We start from the raw sequence: 19,099 nt of genomic DNA on the forward strand, positions 1-19,099 counted from the left end.
ATGTACCAGTAGCTATTTGTTTGATCTCTCTCTCTGGCGCGTTCTTGATTTGGCACGATCTTGATGTATCGCGAGCTTTGCTATTATAGTTGGATCTTATGTTGCTTCTCCCCCTCTACTCTCTTGTAATGGATTGAGTTTTCCCTTTGAATTTATCTTATCGGATTGAGTCTTTAAAGATTTGAGAACACTTGATGTATGTCTTGCCGTGCGTATCTGTGGTGACAATGGGTATCACGTGATTCACTTGATGTATGTTTTGGTGATCAACTTGCGGGTTCCGCCCATGAACTTATGCATAGGGGTTGGCACACGTTTTCGTCTTGATTCTCCGGTAGAAACTTTGGGGCACTCTTTGAGGTTCTATGTGTTGGTTGAATAGATGAATCTGAGATTGTGTGATGCATATCGTATAATCATACCGACGGATACTTGAGGTGACATTGGAGTATCTAGGTGACATTAGGGTTTTGGTTGATTTATGTCTTAAGGTGTTATTCTAGTACGAACTCTAGGGCTGTTTGTGACACTTATAGGAATAGCCCAACGGATTGATTGGAAAGAATAACTTTGAGGTGGTTTCGTACCCTATCATAATCTCTTCGTTTGTTCTCCGCTATTAGTTACTTTGGAGTGACTCTTTGTTGCATGTTGAGGGATAGTTATGTGATCCAATTATGTTATTATTGTTGAGAGAACTTGCACTAGTGAAAGTATGAACCCTAGGCCTTGTTTCCTAGCATTGCAATACTGTTTACACTCACTTTTACTACTTGTTACCTTGCTGTTTTTATATTTTCATATTACAAAAACCTATATCTACCATCCATACTTCACTTGTATCACCATCTCTTCGCCGAACTAGTGCACCTATACAATTTATCATTGTATTGGGTGTGTTGGGGACACAAGAGACTCTTTATTATTTGGTTGCAGGGTTGTTTGAGAGAGACCATCTTCATCCTACGCCTCCCACGGATTGATAAACCTTAGGTCATCCACTTGAGGGAAATTTGCTACTGTCCTACAAACCTCTGCACTTGGAGGCCCAACAACTTCTACAAGAAGAGGGTTGCGTAGTAGACATCACTGCCGGAGGCAAATTACCCGACGCTGCCCAACATGTGCGTGTCGGGTGCATGGCGGCTGAGCGCAGGCTAGAGTACCCGGCGTCGTCCTTCTCTCGCCGCTGCAAAAGCTCCTAGATGTCGAGGCGCATGGACACGCTGTCCTCGTCGTCCTCTGGTTCCCGTTCCTCCGGGTCGGCGCCGGTGGAACTCCTCCCCGTCAAGCCCGAGCCGCAGGAGACACCGCTCCGCCAGCGCAGCCGCAGCGGCAACCTCGTCATAAACGAGGGCGTCCTCGTCCCTTCCCCTCCCCGCAGCCACATCCGCCTGGTCAAGCCGAAGAAGGAGCCGGCGGCGACCGTGTTGAAGCGGGAGCACGAGGACATGGTTTCCGACATCGAGAGCGGCCTCGCCTGGTCATGCGTGGACTACGTGGCGCAGGAGATGGAGCGCTAGCGCCGTGCGCTGGAAGAAATTGCCGAGCGGCCCTGCGGGCACGACGAGGGCGGCGTCATCGTGCTATCCGACAACAACGACGAGGTCATTGCATCGAGCCAGCCGGTCCGCAGCGGCGATCCAGGGCAGGGCTGCAACTAGGCCACCCTGAAGGACGGGCCGCCGAGCGACGGCGATGGCGAGGAACTAGGAGTAGTTTTACGTTTTTATCTATGTAAATTTGCCTAAATATCAATGAAGTTGCCTATATTTCGTCCAAATTAACTGAACTTTATCGACCGTGCGCTTTTTAATTTTTTTGCCCGATGCCGTTGCGGTCGCGGCTGGGAATCTATTCCCCCCAAGACGAAATTATTGTCGGCAATCCTCTAAGAGGCGCGATTTTTCGCCTAAAAGCGCCTTTGGGGGGCGAACAGCTGGAGATGCTCTAAGTACTTGGCTAGATCATATGTTTGCCCCGATCACCCTCGCATGTCCCCGGCCAGACGGCCTGGCTCGGAAAGCACCTAGCCGGCCGGAGCCCCACCGGCGCTTGCCGCTGGGCACCTCTGCCACCTATTTATATCACGTACGCCTAGGTCTCTCTCCCTCCAGACCCGCACTTTCGCCTCCTCTTCAACTAGCGCTTTGCGGCCGGTGGTCCTCCCCTCGATCCAGTTCCTCACCACACCAAGAGCGCAACCCACCGTGTCTCCCCTTCCTCTAATCTTCCAATTCCAACCATCCCTTCTCTCCCCTCCTCAGCTCCGAACGCCAGGCATGGACAACCAGCAGCTCTTTGGTTCCTCCTACGTGGACACGTCTTTCTTCGCGGCCAATGGTACGTACGACGCCGCCCTTCAACTAGCGCTTTGCGGCCGGTGGTCCTCCCCTCGATCCAGTTCCTCACCACACCAAGAGCGCAACCCACCGTGTCTCCCCTTCCTCTAATCTTCCAATTCCAACCATCCCTTCTCTCCCCTCCTCAGCTCCGAACGCCAGGCATGGACAACCAGCAGCTCTTTGGTTCCTCCTACGTGGACACGTCTTTCTTCGCGGCCAATGGTACGTACGACGCCGCCCCCCCCCCCCCCCCCCCCCCCCCCCCCCCCCCCCCCCCCCCGGTGTTTGCGCATGCGATGATGCAGCTGCAGTAGCTTCATTTTCACCGGCCAGGACACGCATGTGATGCCCTTTTTTTTTCCATGTCGTGGTTGTATGTGTGCAGGCACGGCGCAGCGGGAGAGTCAGCCGAAGGCTCGGCGCAGGCGGCGGAGGGCCGCGAGATGCGGCGGAGGGGATGGTAACGGCGGGGAGATGGACGAAGGAGGGGACCCCAAGAAGCGGCGGCTCACCGATGAGCAGGCGGAGATGCTGGAGCTGAGCTTCCGGGAGGAGCGCAAGCTGGAGACTGGCCGGAAGGTGTATCTGGCCGCCGAGCTCGGGCTCGACCCCAAGCAGGTCGCCGTGTGGTTCCAGAACCGCCGGGCGCGCCACAAGAGCAAGACGCTCGAGCAGGAGTTCGCCAGGCTCAAGCACGCCCACGACGCAGACATCCTCCACAAATGCCACCTCGAGAACGAGGTAAGCTTGCTCGCACACACACACACGGGCGTACATATCAATTCCTCTTCGTTCTTGCACAAGCTGACTGACACCCAGCTGCTGAGGCTGAAGGAGAAGCTGAGAGCGACTGAGGAGGAGGTGCAGCGCCTCAGGTCGGCAGCTGGGTGCCACGGGGCATCCGCCGATGGCGGAGACTCAGCTGGCGCCGTTAGCGTGTGCGGCGGGAGCCCGGGCTCGTTCTTCTCGACGGGAACCTGCCAGCAGCATCCGGGTTTCAGCGGGGCAGACGTGCTGAGGCCGGACGATGACCTGATGATGTGCGTCCCCGAGTGGTTTTTCGCATGAATTACCTAGAGTTTATGGTGGCTACGCCGATAGCAGCGTGTTCGAGTGTTTTTTATCATGAAATAAAATCTCCCACAAAATAGGCGCTATAACTGCTCGGAAGCCTCGCCGCTATGCTATGGCTGCATGCCGCCGCCAAATCCTCCACAAATCCCTTCAAAGGCCTGCTATGCGGTCGCTATAGCTGCTGGAAAAGGCCGCCGCTAAATCGTTTCTCCCACGATTTTAATCTTTGGTTTTTAGCCTGTATATATGGGGTGATTTGAAATTGACACGAGCTGGACATCAACTACATGCTGATCGATTACTGTTCTAGTTAGCCATAGTTTTAATTAATAAGTTGGGGACGATCTCTATGCGTGCGTGTTGTTTAATTATGTATCGAGAGTGTTGATTAATGGCAAAAGCTTGCAAGCTAGCAAGTGTAGTACTGGTCACTCTCTTGAAGATCAGAGATGATGTGTGTTATCATTTGATATATATTTTACTTAAGCCGTAAATTGTCTTCTTAGTGAAGCACTGTGTATGTACAAGTTGGTAATCATCTTTGCAAATGAAGGTCTAAATATTGATGATGATGTTGGTGGTGACTGGTTAGTACGATATACAATTTCAATCTGTCCAGTAATAACATATTAAAATTATGATTATCCGTTGGTTTTGGTAAAAATGAATGTAAAATCAAAAGGATGACATTTTTCACGGCCAATGATGATTATATGCTCTAATATACAAAGTTTTGTATGTTAATTAGCCCTTGTGTTCTAATATAACTTTGTAAAACATGAAATTTATTTATATCAGTTCATTTCCCCATACTACTGGCTACATGGTGCTTTCGCTCCTATGTACGTACTTATATACTGCTCCAACTCTTTGGTACAGTTAAGTGCGAGACTGCAGAGCGTACATGGATTAACTTCAACAAATTCAAGTGTAACTAAGAACTGGTCGCAAAATATATGAAACTCAGATTGTTATGACTTTAACCCTAGCTAGACCGAGAATATTAGACAACAGCTGTCATAAAATACTCTTCTAACCCAAGACCGAATGAGTAATTAAGTTGCATTTTGCTGAATTTGAAAAGTTTGTGCATCAAATTTTAGTAATAACTGATGCGATCTAATTTCGATATTAATTTCAGAGAGTTTATGGTGATGTGAAGCTTGAGATGGGGAGGGGATTTGTGGCAATGCAGGGACGGGGGCACGCAGATTGTGGGCCGCCGATCTACGCCAAGATTGGGAAATCTGTTTGTGTATATAGCGTTTTTGTCTAGTATATAAGATTTGATATATGTGTGTAATGCCATTGTATATCGAAGCCGTATACCTGTCCTTGTGGGGTTGTGTAACTGTTCGTGTGGGGTAGTCTAATATACAATAAGTGAATCTAACATAGACAAATAACAGCGAAAGCAAAACCATTCATTCGGACCATTCAGCCTGCTGTTCTTGTTACTTCATGTCTGTCCTTCTAGCACTCTCATCCTACAAGAAATACCACCCTGGAGCAAGATTTGTTATTCTTCGCATCTACTGAAGTACACTCAAGGGTATCAACAACACGGGTGGACTTCTATCCGAAGATTTTGCTAAAAAAGCTTTGTTCTGCTTGTATATTACCTGTCCATAACTGCTTGCTCTTGTACAACAATTTCAAGCCTATAATACTGGTTGAATATTGTCTTTTGGGTATGTATGACTCAACCCGCTTGTTTAGTTTGTAGTACATATATGTTGGATACATTAATTCGCTGCATTAGTAAAAAAAGGCCTATTTGTCCCGGTTCCAGAGGCCCATTTGTGAAGTACTGCGATATTGTAGTGCGCTATGAAGTATTGCGATATTGTATCTTGCAAGGGGAATAATACTGCTATGCATATTATTATGTATCTAAAAACAAATTGTGGTAAGTTACAGAGAGTGAAACATAGTATTTGGAGAAATACCATCCATTTCGTCTTGGTGAAACTTAATCTGTTCAAATTTTAGTTAGTTTATTGGTTTGAATTCATGACTACTAAGATTACAGTGTACTCGCTTGTTTAGTTTGTAGTATCTATCTGTTCGACATATTAATTCTCTCTACTATGAAATATTACAATCTTGAAACTTACAACGACAATAAAACTGGTAGACCTATAGTTATGTATGTAAATCAAAGTTGTATTACCGAAAAAGGCCTTCACCCCGTTTTATATATAAAGCAATAACCATCACCAAGCCGATACAAACACACGCCACCCCAACACACGCACACACTCAAGGCTAGATACATAGGCACTGAGCACAGCTACACCACCCCTATCGCTACAAGAGCTACCAGGGTCCTCAACCGTGAACACCACCGTGAAGAGACGAAGCCGCATACGACGAACCGTGAGCTCCAAGGCGGCGCTTTCAGGAAGGTCTTGGCACCAGAGCTCCGCCACCGCCTGATCCGCAGATCAAGGTTTCCCCTGGAGCAACACGAAGGACAATGAGGACTGCGACGACGCCTTCAAGAAGGGAACGAACTCGCCGCCGCCGGCCTGCCCGAAGACTGAACAGGTTTTCACTCCGGCCAACACACCGCCCCTCGCAAGGTACGAACGTCGCACCACCGCCACCGATCGACGCACCCCAGCGACCATGCCGCCCACACGGCCATGGCCACCGGCCAGCACCTAAACCATGGGCTCCGCCCACGAGCACCGTGCTCCCACCTCCAAAGCCGCCGCTCCGGAATCCAATAGCACCCCAACACCTTCAACCAGAGCCACCGACACCGCAGTCGATAAAAGCACACCCTTTTGGCAAAGAACGGGGCCCAGCCGGCCGGAGCAGGGCAGGGGAAGCCATCGGAGGCTGCCGGCCGCGCCGCACCCACCACACCATTTCACGACCCGGGGCCAGGTCTCTGTCGCCACTCCCGGCAACAGCAAGACCCGGAGGCGCCCCTGCCAACTCCCCGGAGCGCCCCTGCCACCATGGCCAGCCACAGACGAAGTCGAGCCGCCGTGCTCCACCTGCCGAGCGCACCCCCATCCGCAGCTCCGAGCACCCCAAGAATCAGGGGAAGGTGGGTCGAACCGCCGCTACTGCGCCGCCATCCCAACTAGCCAGAGTGGCCTCGGTCGGGGCAGCCGCCCGCAGCCCAAGCCACCCGTAGCCCGCGTCGTGCCGAGGCCAGATCTGGCCGAGCCGCCGCGCCGCCATCGCGTCCGCCGTCCCTGACCTCCAGCACACGCACAACCACCCACCTCCACCAGCCCGGAAGGTCATGGCAGAGGGGGCCGTCCGCTGGCCGCGCCGTCCTCGGCCCGCGCCACCGCAGGGCCAGATCCGGCCGACGCAGCCACATCAGACCCCGTGCGCGCCCGCCACCACGCAGCCCACCGCGCCCGTAGCAGATCCTCGCACAGTCGCCCGCAGAGCCGCCGCCGCGCCGCCACGTCCCGCATTCCGCGGCGCCCCGGCTCGACAGCGCCGGCCCGCGCCAGCCCCAGCCTAGCGAGGGGGTGAGAAGGCCCGCCGCCGCCGCCGCCGGCCGGGCTTCGCCCGGACGCGCCCTTCGGCGACGGCAGGAGGAGGCGGAATAGGGGAGAGGAGGTGAGGCGGCCGGTGGCTAGGATTCCTCCCCTGCCGCCCGCGGGAGCGCCAGAGGAGGAGGAGGCTCGGTCTTTTTCATGCAAGTTCAGATTCTCAAAGTTGTATTAACTTACAGAGGGTGACACTTAAATTTTTAGTCTAAAGTTACTAGTTCGTATCAATGAAACTTAAGAAACTTTTAGTTAATTTATTCGTCTGACTCCATGACAAATAATATTTTAAAGATGCTGCCGTGGAATTACCTATTGGAATAAAATTGATTGGACTAATCCACAAATGTAAACATCATTGTCTTAACTTGAAACTTAGTGTTATGTCCGTGTATTAATAAATTTACTTCCATCACATGATACATATAAATATTTATTTATTAAGTGTAGTTTGTATCACATTGTTATGATCAATTTAATAATTGTTCTAAAAAATTAGGAGAAATATCAGTATTAATTACCTATTTTGAGTTCTCTTTAACAACTTAATAGAACAATTTATGATTTTGGTTACTTTTTGTTAGCTTGTTCACACAACATGTCATTAGGATACAGGTCAGTCAAACTAAAGTTTCCATTCCAAATAATAAAGATCAGGAGTGTATTTGAAAATCTACATTAGATGTTGATCATGTACGAGCTGTTTTGGATGGGTGTTCAGAGTACAAAAGTCGATGCTTACAGATATCAACTTTGATGGATTGTTGAAGTTGCCTGACAGATGTTGACCTTAAGTACATTAAATATCTTCAATGTGACTGATATAAGGGAACAATGTTTCAATTTGTCGGAAGATAGGAAAGTCAATCTTTATGGTAATGATTTGCAAAAAGTGTTTGGCATCCCTTGTGAACAAAGATAGATCAATGTAGATGATGATTAGACATATGTCTATTCTTTCGAGGATAATATCAGTATGATTGGAAATTATAGTCATAGTCTTGAATAAGTTGAGAATTTTTTGGGAATGGAGTTAACAATAAAATCGAGTCAAGCTAAAAAGACATTGTTAAAGGCAACAAGTGTTATATTTATTACGAGACACTTGATAACCCCATCATCAGAACCGTCTACACAACTGTTGACTACTGGTCAGCTCTTTATAGGAGTGAATACATAGCTGATCATAATTGGTGTGGGTGTGCAATGAACTTTCGTGTTGGTGCTATTAGCGACCCAAAGCAACAAATGAGGTCAAACAGTCATGTTATTTTTTTTTCATGGTTGTCATCAGTTTTTGCAAGTAAGTTATCTTGTGATTCATAATATTTGAAATGACATATTGCTAGTATAAGTTTATCTTTGTGCCAATCTTTTTCATTGACAATCAAGTTCTTACTGGTCGGAGGACATATAATGAACTTCCAAGAATTACAAATTATGATAATCCGCGGACAAAAGATATAATTTGTAGTTCAAAAGAGACACCTAATAGTGTAACAAAAAAGACACCCAAGCGCCAAAACTGCACCACATAGCGTCCGGTTCCCCCCGGTGCGAGCCCAGCAGGAGGTGAAAGAGGAGGAGCCCGCGGCGACGGTGCGGCCGCTGCAGGAGCAGGCGGCGGCAGCGGCGGGGAAGGGCCCCGCGTAGTCGCTGCCGCGGCAGCCGCTGGCGGAGAGCAAGAACATGGGGCGGCCAGTGGCTGAGCTGCACGACGAGGCAGGTGCGCATCTACGCGTACATCGACCCGGAGACCAACGCCTTCGACAAGACGCAGACGGACAAAGCTCACGCTCATGCTCGGCCCCACCGAGGAGTTCGTCTGGACCGACGAGACCTGCCAGATGGTCTACAACGAGTTCCAGGACCTCGTCGACCACGAGGTAAACAAACTAACCATACCACCATTCGTGCACTACGTAGCAAAATGAACATTTCCATGTTCATCTACTTCTGATACATTAAAACTACCAAAAATTTGGAAACCAGATTCATGTAGCAGAATTTTCTAGCATGGTAGCAAAAAATGCTGGAGTATATACTAGTCATGCCATGTTGATTTTTTTTTCTAAAAAAGATAGTGGGAGTGTCGGACTGTACTGAGTTGAATTCTGCTGTTGTTACACTGCTGGGAGCTCCACTGTCGGAGTACACGCTTCGTCTGATCGGCTCTGATCTTGAGCACTACATCCGCAAGCTGCTCTACGACGGGCAGGTCAAGTAGAACATGAGGTACAGGGTGCTCAATTTCAGCATGGGCAAACCCCACGTCAAATTTAACAGCAGCCAGATCCCAGATGTAAAAAAGATACATACAACTATGCTAGCTGACGAGTTGTATCTACGCACTTGCTGTTCCATAAGAAAGAAGCATTACTAGAGCATTCCAAAGTTATGACTGCAGTTGCACATATACAAAAACAATACATTGTCTGTCGACAACGTCTTGTCCATAAACCTTCTACCTGAAAGAGAGGCTGAGCAAACTAGGGTCTAAAGATAATTCATTTGGGGGGTCGTGAGTACCAAGATAGGCTACTAGTTTCTCTTAGAATCACTAGAACGAGTTGTGCTGACAAATAACAATACCACGGGAAAACCCCTCAGTTTCTCTAGTTGAGAAAGGAGAGGTCTTCTGTAATTCTGTAGATAATCTCATTCCATGGAAGGAATAATCTTGTAAAGTTTGAAATCATCACTCCATGGCCTGAATTGGTCCTCATTCGTAATATTCCACAGAGGAAGAGAGTAAATTGTTAGGGAGTCGGATATTTCATAGGGAAGTCCATCTATATAAGAAGAAAAAGACGCTGCCACATGCTGTTAAAAGGTAAGAAATATGAAGGAATCAATTTTGTGTCTCCCCAAAGTTCTTCCTTCCAGCACATCGTTTCCTAATCCTCCTAAGTCCTCATTCACAATGTCGTGCTGTCCTGGCCATCCTCATCACGCTAGTTACACTGTTGTGAACTAGGTTTGTACCATAACATTTCAAAATTAGCAACAAGAAAAACCCATACTGATGCACCGTGGCTGCTAGTACTTTGCAACTCCATGCCAGTAAGAAGATACGACAGATTAATGCTGCAAATAAAATCATTAACAATGATTTGTACCATACTGGCGTGATATTTAACAGGTCAATATTGGGCTGTATCCATTAACAAAGAACCTAAGCACAAAATAAATAGATTTGCTCTAACTGGGAACAGGTAAAAGATACTACTACTACAATTCAGTTCTTTAACAACAGGTGGAGCCATTATTGTTAGAGGCTTGATACTAGCATGCAAAAAGGGTTATACGAAAAAAATCAAAGAAATGGGGTATGAATGAGGTTACCTCCATCCAGAAGAAAAATCCACGCAACAGAGCTAGCTGATTGGGTTTGCTGGTGCTTTCTACACGTACTTGTTTCGCAAGATCTGGAGTTAAATATTAAACAACGTGTTAATTAATACTACAACATGTAATCCATCACGTTAGAGAACATAAGCAGTGTTTATTAAACAGCCACATACCACATTACTTCAAACCAGGTACGTACCAATATGATTTGCTACTACTTTCTCGTCTTATTGGGAAAGACAACTTCTCAAGCAAAACAGCCATTTATTATACTGTACCAAATATAATGAATCTGTTGGGAATTTATCTTTGCACTCCCATCGTGACATGGACCTTTGGACGTGTGCTGAAAGTTCATTAAGTTACTCAATTGTTAAGTCCACACAGCACATTCGTTATCAGTATATATTACTCCACAACAAACTATTTCAGGCATTTGTTTTTTTAATCAGCCCTGAAGGATCTCGATTCATTAAAAAAGAAGAACCGAGTTGTCCGATTAACATAGGGAGAACTGAGCTAAAAACGTCACAACAGCCAACACAGGAAACATTGGCCCGCCGACCTGACCACCTACACAAAGACACACACGGCACTGAGAAGAAAAACATTGTCGAGGTTGTCACCGAGTGCCGTCTGTCATCACTCCTCCACGAGCCATTTGTTATGAATGCACCACATTACTCACATATCTTAGGCATAAACGAATCAGAGGACACTCGGCGTTGAAATGCTAACATTACAGGATAACGGTTGGTGGCTTGCTCCTGACACCTTCAGTGGCCACTGGTCAGCAGAGATTTCGTCGACTGCCCGAAGAAAATGGTCACTAGGACACCTTCACTTCAGCAGAAGGGGGTCTCCTTGCAGATCCAGCTTGCCCCATGACGAGCCCAGAAGCAACGGAATGTGTGCACGATCCAGGGATAGAGGCCAGAAATCAGGCATCTTTTCTCAACCATCGTGTCTAAGGCAAGGTCATAGGTGTCTGCCAGGGCAGCGGCAGCTGGACTTCTGATGATTTTTTTTTTTGAAAAGGAGGATCACCCCGGCCTCTGCATCAGAATGATGCATGCAGCCATTGTGCATAATGTAATTGTGTTGCTAAGCTGTGGCCTCTCTAAGGCTAGTACACGCACTTCTCTTCTATAAATTCATCGAGATGCAAGCTTTGCATTTTCTCAAAGAAGAAAATAAGCATTACATGACAATTTGTGCAACAAAATTATGAAAATGCCACAGCACTTTTTGTTTTGAAGTCCTGCTAAGCTAAGCTTACAGGGGTTTAAAGTGTATCTATAGAAAGTGTATGTCCACCATAGATTCAAGCAAAACGTCAGTAAGCTATTCTGGGCATAGATTTAACAACCGTATAAACCAAATCACGGAAAAAGCACAATTTTACAAGGTTCAAAAGGAAAATGACAATTGCAAGCAAAGACAACTACAAGTGTGTGACAAATAACAAGACAGACAGACTGTTCGGTAAGCATGGAAAAGCAATTCTGATCCTATGCAATGCATAAAGATACTTCAGCCAGGTGATTCAAATAATTGTCAGAAAATACATCAACAATGAAAACAAGAAGGAAAATATACGTAACAAAAATCCAAAGAACCAAAAAAAAGTATGGACATAGTATGAAAGCAAGCATACCTGGGTGACAATCAAAATATGATTGTACCCTTTCATGTGTTGAGTCGTAGTACTTCACACCGCTGCGCGTCTGCCTTTTCTTTGTTGCCGGAAGGCGAATTCTAGCATTGCCAAGCAACATATCGTATTCTCCCTGGCTAAATGGTTTGCGGAGAACACACATCAACCTTTCCTTGAATTCTGAATCTGGCCTCTCCATTATGTGTGTAGGCCATACAACACCATCTAAGCCCTGTGAAACAATGAACTTATCATGATTCACGAGTATGTAGAATATGAGAAATATAGTTTAAAAAACTTTCATAATAAGAAAAAATCTAACAAAATATTTGAATGATCAGTTCAAACCTAAAGATTTTTAACTGGATCATATAGGCTTTCTGAGCAAACCAGCCATGCATAATATGGTATGTGGATAATTTTCCTTTATTCTGTCAATCTTAATGTTACTGTGCTCATCTTTACCATCGTCATAACTTCTTTGCTTTTAGCTATCCCCAAATTTACCTGGGCTAGCCTACCCAAACTTGAGCTGAAGCCTAACATGAGAGAAATGTTACGGATATCTGGTGGCGGTATGTGTCCAGATTTCCGTATGCAACGGATAACTGTCCTGTCTATAATATGTATATCCGCTCATAAATAGATGCATCGCCAAACATTGTGTCATAATGTATCCGATGATATGTTCATTATTAATGTATGGTTATGCCTGCATGTCAGAATGTTTTGCAGTTTTGGATTAAGAAACATACTCATAATCGTGTAGCAAGGCTGCTTTGGAAGTACAACAAGAGACTTCCTTCTGTGAAGGGATTGTTGCAAGTTGCTATGGTTGTGTAGTTTAGGCCTACTATGCCATATTTAAAGTAGATGCAGTTGGTAAAATCTTGCCAACGAATAATATCATATGGTTCTTACACAATGAAATCAGATACTTTACACTAGTGATGGTTGTTGGTGGGCCAGGGGCCTCTTTGATACAAAGGGATTCCACAGGAACTTTCGAGGATGCTATTCCACTTCGGAATTTTTCCTATAGAGCTTCTGGGATTTGTAGGACTGGAAAAAGCAGTGATTTTCCTATGAGGAATGACATGACATCCAATTTCTACATTTAATCTGCTCCTGCGTTCTTGGTATCATGCAAACCATAGAGGGCCTAGATGTGAGGGAGGCCACTTGCGATGCTTTGGGTTTCCCTATGAGGATTAAAGATACAATTTATACAGATTTGAAATGTTACCATGATTTTACTAATAGTTTATATGCTCTGAGTGCAACCTCCTTTTTACAAAATATAGCCACAGTTTTCAATAGGGTAATCCACATGGGGAGGATTATCACCACTTCAAAGAAAAAACTTAAAATGCAACCACTTAAAACACTGGGTTGTGTTGCACGAAATTGATCATATTGGAATCCTACACAGAATCACTTTCTTACCTAATGTGACTTTGTAACTATTAATAGAAGTACAAGATAGCAACAGGTTCACACAAACATACATTGTATTAAACTGGCGAACATGATTATAGCCCATCTACATGATGGCATTGGCAATTCAATACCAAAATGGCAACACATACAACTAGCATATGCAATAGACTACTAGATAGTTTGACTAGGAGATTGTAAAATTAGAGAACCAGCATATCCTTGGTATGCATCCGAAGAATTCGAAACACAAAACAAAGCAATATATTCTGAATAAAGCAATCTGTTTCTGTTCTCCCAAAGCAGACGTTACTCTAGTCTATTTATGATCATTTTCAGGCGAACAGGGCATAAGTCGAGCAGATCTCCGAAGTTGTGGCTTTCTGTTGTCAGGCAAGAAGTGCGACAGAAAACAGGGCCACATATTAATTCATTACTTGAAACTTTGAGAGAGGGAAAAGGAAACCACACACGCAATTATGTTATAAAAATGCAGCTTGGTCAGAAACAGGCATGCAGTATGTTTTAAAGAATTCCATAAGAAGATTTTCAAAAAAAAAGAATTCCATAAGATGCAAAGCACCATGAAGTCATAAGGTGAAAAAATTCTACTTGCCGTATTTGTGTAGTCAAACCGTGCTGAAAAAAGCAAAGCGCCATGAAGTCAATATGTTCACTTGGATACTAGAGAGATCCCCTGTTCAGAAAAAGGTGATGAAACCAAGCGTGCTATTTCTGGCTTGATGAAACCATATCTGTGCTATTTTGCTCCATCCAAATTAGCACAGATGTGGTTGCATGATATTTATTCGAGGCAGATCAAAGCATGGTATGGCCCATGCCAGCCCTCCTTCCCTAGGCCACTTGCTTGAGGTATACAACTGTCCATAATTGCACCAAAGGCAGCAAGCGAAAACATTATTGAACAGGTCATTGATGCCAATTTCTTTACTTTTACGCGTCAAAACCATTCTTTACTTTTTTAATATTAGGAGAGGGTTGCAATGTGCGTATAATATGCAAGATAAAAATATACAAGTGGAGCCAAAGGAGAAAAACAAAAATAGTTAAATTCTATTTAGCAAAAAAAGAACTTCTACTTTTAGTTTGAAATGCATCTCTCTTCTTCAGTACAGTCATAAACCTTGACTCGAGTACTTATTGAGATACGTGGACCACATAGGTGTCTATATTTTTAGGAATTGGTACCAGTAACCACCAGATTAATTGCTAATACTCCATGCTCCTAAATATTACTCCATTTTTAGGAATTGGTACTTTACTCTAAAATAAGTGTGCTCTGAATCTGAAAGAGAGGTGTGCATTAAATAGTCTATTATGTTAATCAGGAAGTGCCATGCATTGACTATCGGAAAATGACACCATTTCGTACCACTTTGACTATAAGAAAGTAAACAAATAAACATAACTCTGTTGGAGGAACTACAGCATATCCGCTCAAATTGAATGGTGACAGATGTAATCTGTGGATATTCTGTAAGAGGGAAAAAATTAACAAAAATAGTAACTTAATTCTATTTAGCCAAAAAAATCTTTTAGTTTTAGTTTGAATTACATCTCTTCTTTAGTACTCCCTTCCTTCCAATGAATAAGGCCCGCACGCAATCCAAAATTCAACTTTGACCATGAATGCCCCTCCATATTTAACAAATACACAGCAAATTCATTTATTCAGAACTAATGTGATTTAAAAAAGCAGTATTGTAGTTTTCAGTCATGCCGTAGGAAAGCATCAACATCAACGAGGCATATTGGTACAAGACATAATACTATTCTAGCATGTCGATAGACTCTTATGTCGTATATCTGCTGACGACCACAAGTATAAACCACAGAAAATTCATTCCTCACTGCTGAAAACACATATTTGCTCGTTGTACTATACTAACCAACAGTGCGTGCTGGGGGCAAATATAAAAGGCATGGGAAATCCTCACCGGATCATGTCTGTGAGGCTCGGCATCATGTCTTGAATTCTTTTCTCTGTTCACAGTATTCAGTGTTTTCACAGACAGCTCCCTCGAAGGCTTCTCTTCATCATCATCCTCCAACTTGATCTTCTTAGCACCATTTTTCACTCCCTTCTTCTCCTTCTGACCCTGTTCGCACAGGTGTGCCATGCGCTTACTCTGCTTTAGGCAGTAGGCAGTATTTAACTGGAGAGGGGAAATGGAGACGGTTTTTTCTTTACCTGTTGCCAAAGCGCAGGGGAATCGCGAACACGAGCCTTCAGCGGAGGCCTACCCGTGCTAATCACTGGCACCTTCTCCTCTTCCTCCTCCTCCTCCTCCTTGATCTTCTCAGCACCATTTTCTCCTCCGTCCTTCTCTCCCTGACTCTGTTCCACAGTTAGCACAAGTGTAACATGAGCTTACTCTGCTTTAGGCACGCGGCAGCACCATTTAACCGGAGAGGGGAAATGCAGACGATTTTACCTTCTGCCGATGCGCAGGGGAATCGCGCACACGATACTTGGTCTTCTTAGCACGATTTTTAGCTCCTCCGCCTTTATCTTCCTTTTCCTCCTCAAGCTGGATCTTCTTACCACCATTTTTTGCTCCTTTCTTCTTCTTCCGACCCTGTTCGCACAGGTGTATGCAACATGCGCTTACTCTGCTTTAGGCAGGCGGCAGCATTTAACTGGAGGGGGGAAATGGAAACGATTTTACCTTTTGCCAATGCGGAGGGGAATCGCGCGCAGGAGCCTTCAGCGCAGGCCTGCCCACCTTCCACTTCTCCTTCCTAACGCCGCCAACGTTGTCCCCTGAAGCAGCCCGAGCAGCCGCTTCCTCCCCATCCTTCTTGTCTGTCCCAGCAGCCCTGTCCACCTGTCCGTAGCTGAGAACCTCGCCGTCCATCTCGAACACCAGCATGTCGTCAACCACCCGCGTGTGCCTCCAGAATGTGCTGTAGTGCTCATCCATGTCCGCGGTTTCGTCCCCAGGGATCTCCGCGGGGGGTTTCTTCTCCTCCACCGGGCGGTCGCCTCCTTCCGGGGCTGGGTAGGGGAGAGGGGCGCTTCGGGCTTCGCCATCCTCGGGCTGCTCGCACTTGATGGCGTGGGGAGGGGTGCCGGGACGGCCGCGGGCAGGGCGCTCGAGGGCGGAGGAATGGCCGCCGGGGTGGAGGTGCTGGAGGTGGCTGAGGTAGTCGGGGTCGACCTGATAGGCGCTGATTCCTTGGGCGGCGAGCTTGGCGGCGACCAAGTCGGCGGAGGAATCGCCGTCGGGGTGGAGGTGCTGGAGGTGGCTGAGGTAGTCGGGGTCGACCTGATGGGCGCTGATTCCTTGGGCGGCGAGTTTGGCGGCGACCAAGTCTGCGGAGGAATCGCCGTTGGGGTGGAGGTGCTGGAGGTGGCTGAGGTAGTCGGGGTCGACCTGATGGGCTCTGATTCCTTGGGCGGCGAGCTTGGCGGCGACCAAGTCGGCGGCGGAAGCCGGAGCGCGTGGCCGCGGCATGGTTGGGGTTTTTGGGACTGGGTTGGTACTCTATCCTCTAGGCCGTGAATGCGAAGAGACGCCTAAGCTAGTGGGAACGCAAGGCGATTAATTGGGGCCTCGCCCGTGACACAGTGGAGTACTCTGCGAAAGCGAAGAGACGCCGCAGGGACAGCTGGACAGGGGAGCGAAACATGCCGCTTTGGGAAACCATCCAACGGCGCCTGGTTGGTTGATGAACAATGCTGGAGCGCACACTTACACTTCAGTTGGGTTTGGAGCAACTCATAATTTTTCCAAACAGTGTTGCTAAGCCTCAGTGGAGTGAGACTTAATGTCTCGGTGGATCCTATACACGTGAGATCTTGTGTGAAGGCTCGTGCGAAATTTTCTTTTTAGCATTTTTATTTCATATATATCATGTCACTTGAGTGAGATTTGGTTAAGTCGCGGTCGATTGAGACCTAGCCAAACATTTTTCAAAAACTCTGGCCTCCAATACGCGTATGAAACACATTTCATGAAATCTTGGAGGTTATCGATTATTCACACACCAAAACACATAATGTAATGAGATATTAGTCTCGGTCGAATGTACCATACGAAAGAAACAGGTAATGACAATACTATTTACATGATAATAATAGCAAAGTGATATATGGTCATTGTATATTTTGTTCATGCTTAGAACATTGATAAAAAGTGCATGTATCTCCCAGTGGAACTATAACCAAATAAACCGGTGAAGTCATGTTCCTGACAATAAAAAGATTATGACTCGACCACTAGCAATTTCATCAAACGAAGAATCCATTCTCTTTTTTTGCATGGTTAAAAGGGATTTCATTGCTCAACAAATGACAAGTTCGTTCCTACAAAGTAGAGAAACATCTGCGGGTCCAGAGCGCAACCACGCTGCGTCCAGCCTTCCATACAACCGAAAGCAACAAGAGTATGACTAACAACATTCTGGTTCCTACTTGCATGAACAATAGAAACGTCCCTTTTACCAAAGAGCCTCTTAACTTCCTTGTGACGGTGTCATACATGGGGGTGGCTGTCCGAGGGTAGCCCGACAGAATACCTGCCAGAGGGCCCACAAGTCCTAGCAATAGAGGGGAGCCCGAAGAGGAGGATAAGCTCCTAGCGACCAACTTAACCTCCAGCTGTGCCAGCGGCTACCCTAGATCGCATCTCCCCCTCTATAAAACCCCAGCCTCTACCGTGTATATAAGGGAGGCTAGGGACCTCTCATTCCCATCTACTCTGGTAGGAACAACTTTTGGTAGAAATCTCATATATGCCCTTGTAACCCCTCGCACGAGGTATCCCTCAACCATAAATAACAAACACGAGCAGGATATAGGGTATTACTCTTCGGAGGCCAAACCTGTGTAAATTCCCCGTGCGACCTCCGTTCCGAGACTTCCAGCTATGCTAGGACCCCTACCGAAGGATCTAACAGTTTTTTGCACTGTCAGTTGGCGTGTCAGGCATGGGCTGCGTCAGTTGGAGACCAATCTTAGATCGTATCTTCCCCAGCCTCCGGCGGGCTCCCACTAGGGGAGAGCCTCACCTTTGGATTCCTCACCTTTATCGTCGATGGGGCGGGTCGGGTCAACATCAACCTACCGGCGCACCCTGTTCGCACGCTCTACGTCAGCGTCAGGGGCTTCATCATCAATGACGACGACAATCCCGCATGTGCCTCCTGATCGCACTAGCACATTCATCATCAACCATGGCATCTTCGCCACCAACTTGCAGACTGTCGCACTCGCCCGGTCCCCGGGAAGCCACATACCAGCAGACCTCACCGAGCGCCTGCATGACCAGATCGACCAGGAAACCGATGGTTGGTCGTACGCATCAGGCTATATGACAACCTCACTACCGATCTCTAACTACAAGGACAACGGGACACAAACAGCCCTGGTGATACGTCTCCAACGTATATATAATTTTTTATTGTTTCATACTATTATATTACCAATCTTAGATACTTTATATGCAATTTTATATTATTTTTTGGGACTAACCTATTCACTCAGTGCCCAGTGCGAGTTGTTGTTTTTTGCTTGTTTTTGGCTTTTCAGAAAATCAGAATCAAACGAAGTCCAACACGATGAAAATTTATAGTGATTTTTTATGGACCAGAAGGGACACTAGAACGTTCAGCAGGAGGCCAGAAGATCTACGGGAGAGCAACGAGCTCACCCGGCGTTCCCTAGGGGGGGGGCACGCCCCCTGAGCTCG

At 46.4% G+C, this 19,099-nt stretch overlaps 2 protein-coding genes and 1 pseudogene across 9 annotated transcripts; 2 read left to right on the plus strand and 1 right to left on the minus strand.

Moving 5' to 3' along the window:
* Positions 1 to 2,126: 2,126 nt before the first annotated feature.
* On the plus strand, positions 2,127 to 4,836 carry LOC123049691 (homeobox-leucine zipper protein HOX14). Of its 2 annotated transcripts, XM_044472581.1 has the most exons (3): positions 2,127 to 2,567; positions 2,731 to 3,086; positions 3,165 to 4,835. In XM_044472581.1, the coding sequence occupies exons 1-3, from the start codon at positions 2,507 to 2,509 to the stop codon at positions 3,411 to 3,413; spliced, it is 666 nt and encodes a 221-aa protein (XP_044328516.1). In that variant the 5' UTR covers positions 2,127 to 2,506; the 3' UTR covers positions 3,414 to 4,835. The 2 variants fall into 2 exon arrangements, with proteins under 2 accessions (XP_044328516.1, XP_044328515.1); XM_044472580.1 differs by having other exon boundaries at positions 2,731 to 4,836.
* Positions 4,837 to 6,388: 1,552 nt separating this feature from the next.
* On the plus strand, positions 6,389 to 8,883 carry LOC123055868 (NAD(P)H-quinone oxidoreductase subunit M, chloroplastic-like; annotated as a pseudogene).
* A 437-nt stretch (positions 8,884 to 9,320) lies between these two features.
* LOC123054044 (ABC transporter F family member 4) lies at positions 9,321 to 16,948 on the minus strand. 7 transcript variants are annotated; one of them, XR_006426035.1, is made up of 8 exons: positions 16,076 to 16,948; positions 15,842 to 15,985; positions 15,598 to 15,744; positions 15,344 to 15,505; positions 11,949 to 12,180; positions 10,491 to 10,637; positions 10,286 to 10,368; positions 9,321 to 9,676 (listed from the first exon to the last, which is right to left on the minus strand). XR_006426035.1 is itself a non-coding variant. In XM_044477693.1 (8 exons), exons 1-8 carry the CDS (start codon positions 16,862 to 16,864, stop codon positions 9,599 to 9,601), a joined length of 1,419 nt encoding a protein of 472 aa, XP_044333628.1. In that variant the 5' UTR covers positions 16,865 to 16,942; the 3' UTR covers positions 9,321 to 9,598. The 7 variants fall into 7 exon arrangements, 4 of the variants coding, with proteins under 4 accessions (XP_044333628.1, XP_044333626.1, XP_044333625.1 ...); XR_006426038.1 differs by having other exon boundaries at positions 9,321 to 9,650; positions 10,465 to 10,637; XR_006426037.1 differs by having other exon boundaries at positions 10,465 to 10,637.
* Between the last annotated feature and the right edge of the window lie 2,151 nt (positions 16,949 to 19,099).

This window comes from Triticum aestivum, chromosome 2D (assembly GCF_018294505.1).
Source record: "Triticum aestivum cultivar Chinese Spring chromosome 2D, IWGSC CS RefSeq v2.1, whole genome shotgun sequence".
Classification (NCBI taxonomy): Eukaryota; Viridiplantae; Streptophyta; class Magnoliopsida; order Poales; family Poaceae; genus Triticum; species Triticum aestivum.

Excerpts from the sequence above, each read along its gene's own strand:
- LOC123054044 (XM_044477690.1), bottom strand. The coding sequence starts at position 16,864 with ATGCCGCGGCCACGCGCTCCGGCTTCCGCCGCCGACTTGGTCGCCGCC. Across the intron at positions 10,369-11,948 it reads ATATTTTGATTGTCACCCAG|ATCTTGCGAAACAAGTACGT; the intron begins GTATGCTTGCTT and ends ATTTAACTCCAG. Across the intron at positions 9,677-10,285 it reads GATTTTTCTTCTGGATGGAG|AATATTACGAATGAGGACCA; the intron begins GTAACCTCATTC and ends CTTCCTCTGTGG.
- LOC123049691 (XM_044472580.1), top strand. The coding sequence starts at position 2,507 with ATGGACAACCAGCAGCTCTTTGGTTCCTCCTACGTGGACACGTCTTTC. Across the intron at positions 2,568-2,730 it reads GTCTTTCTTCGCGGCCAATG|GCACGGCGCAGCGGGAGAGT; the intron begins GTACGTACGACG and ends GTATGTGTGCAG.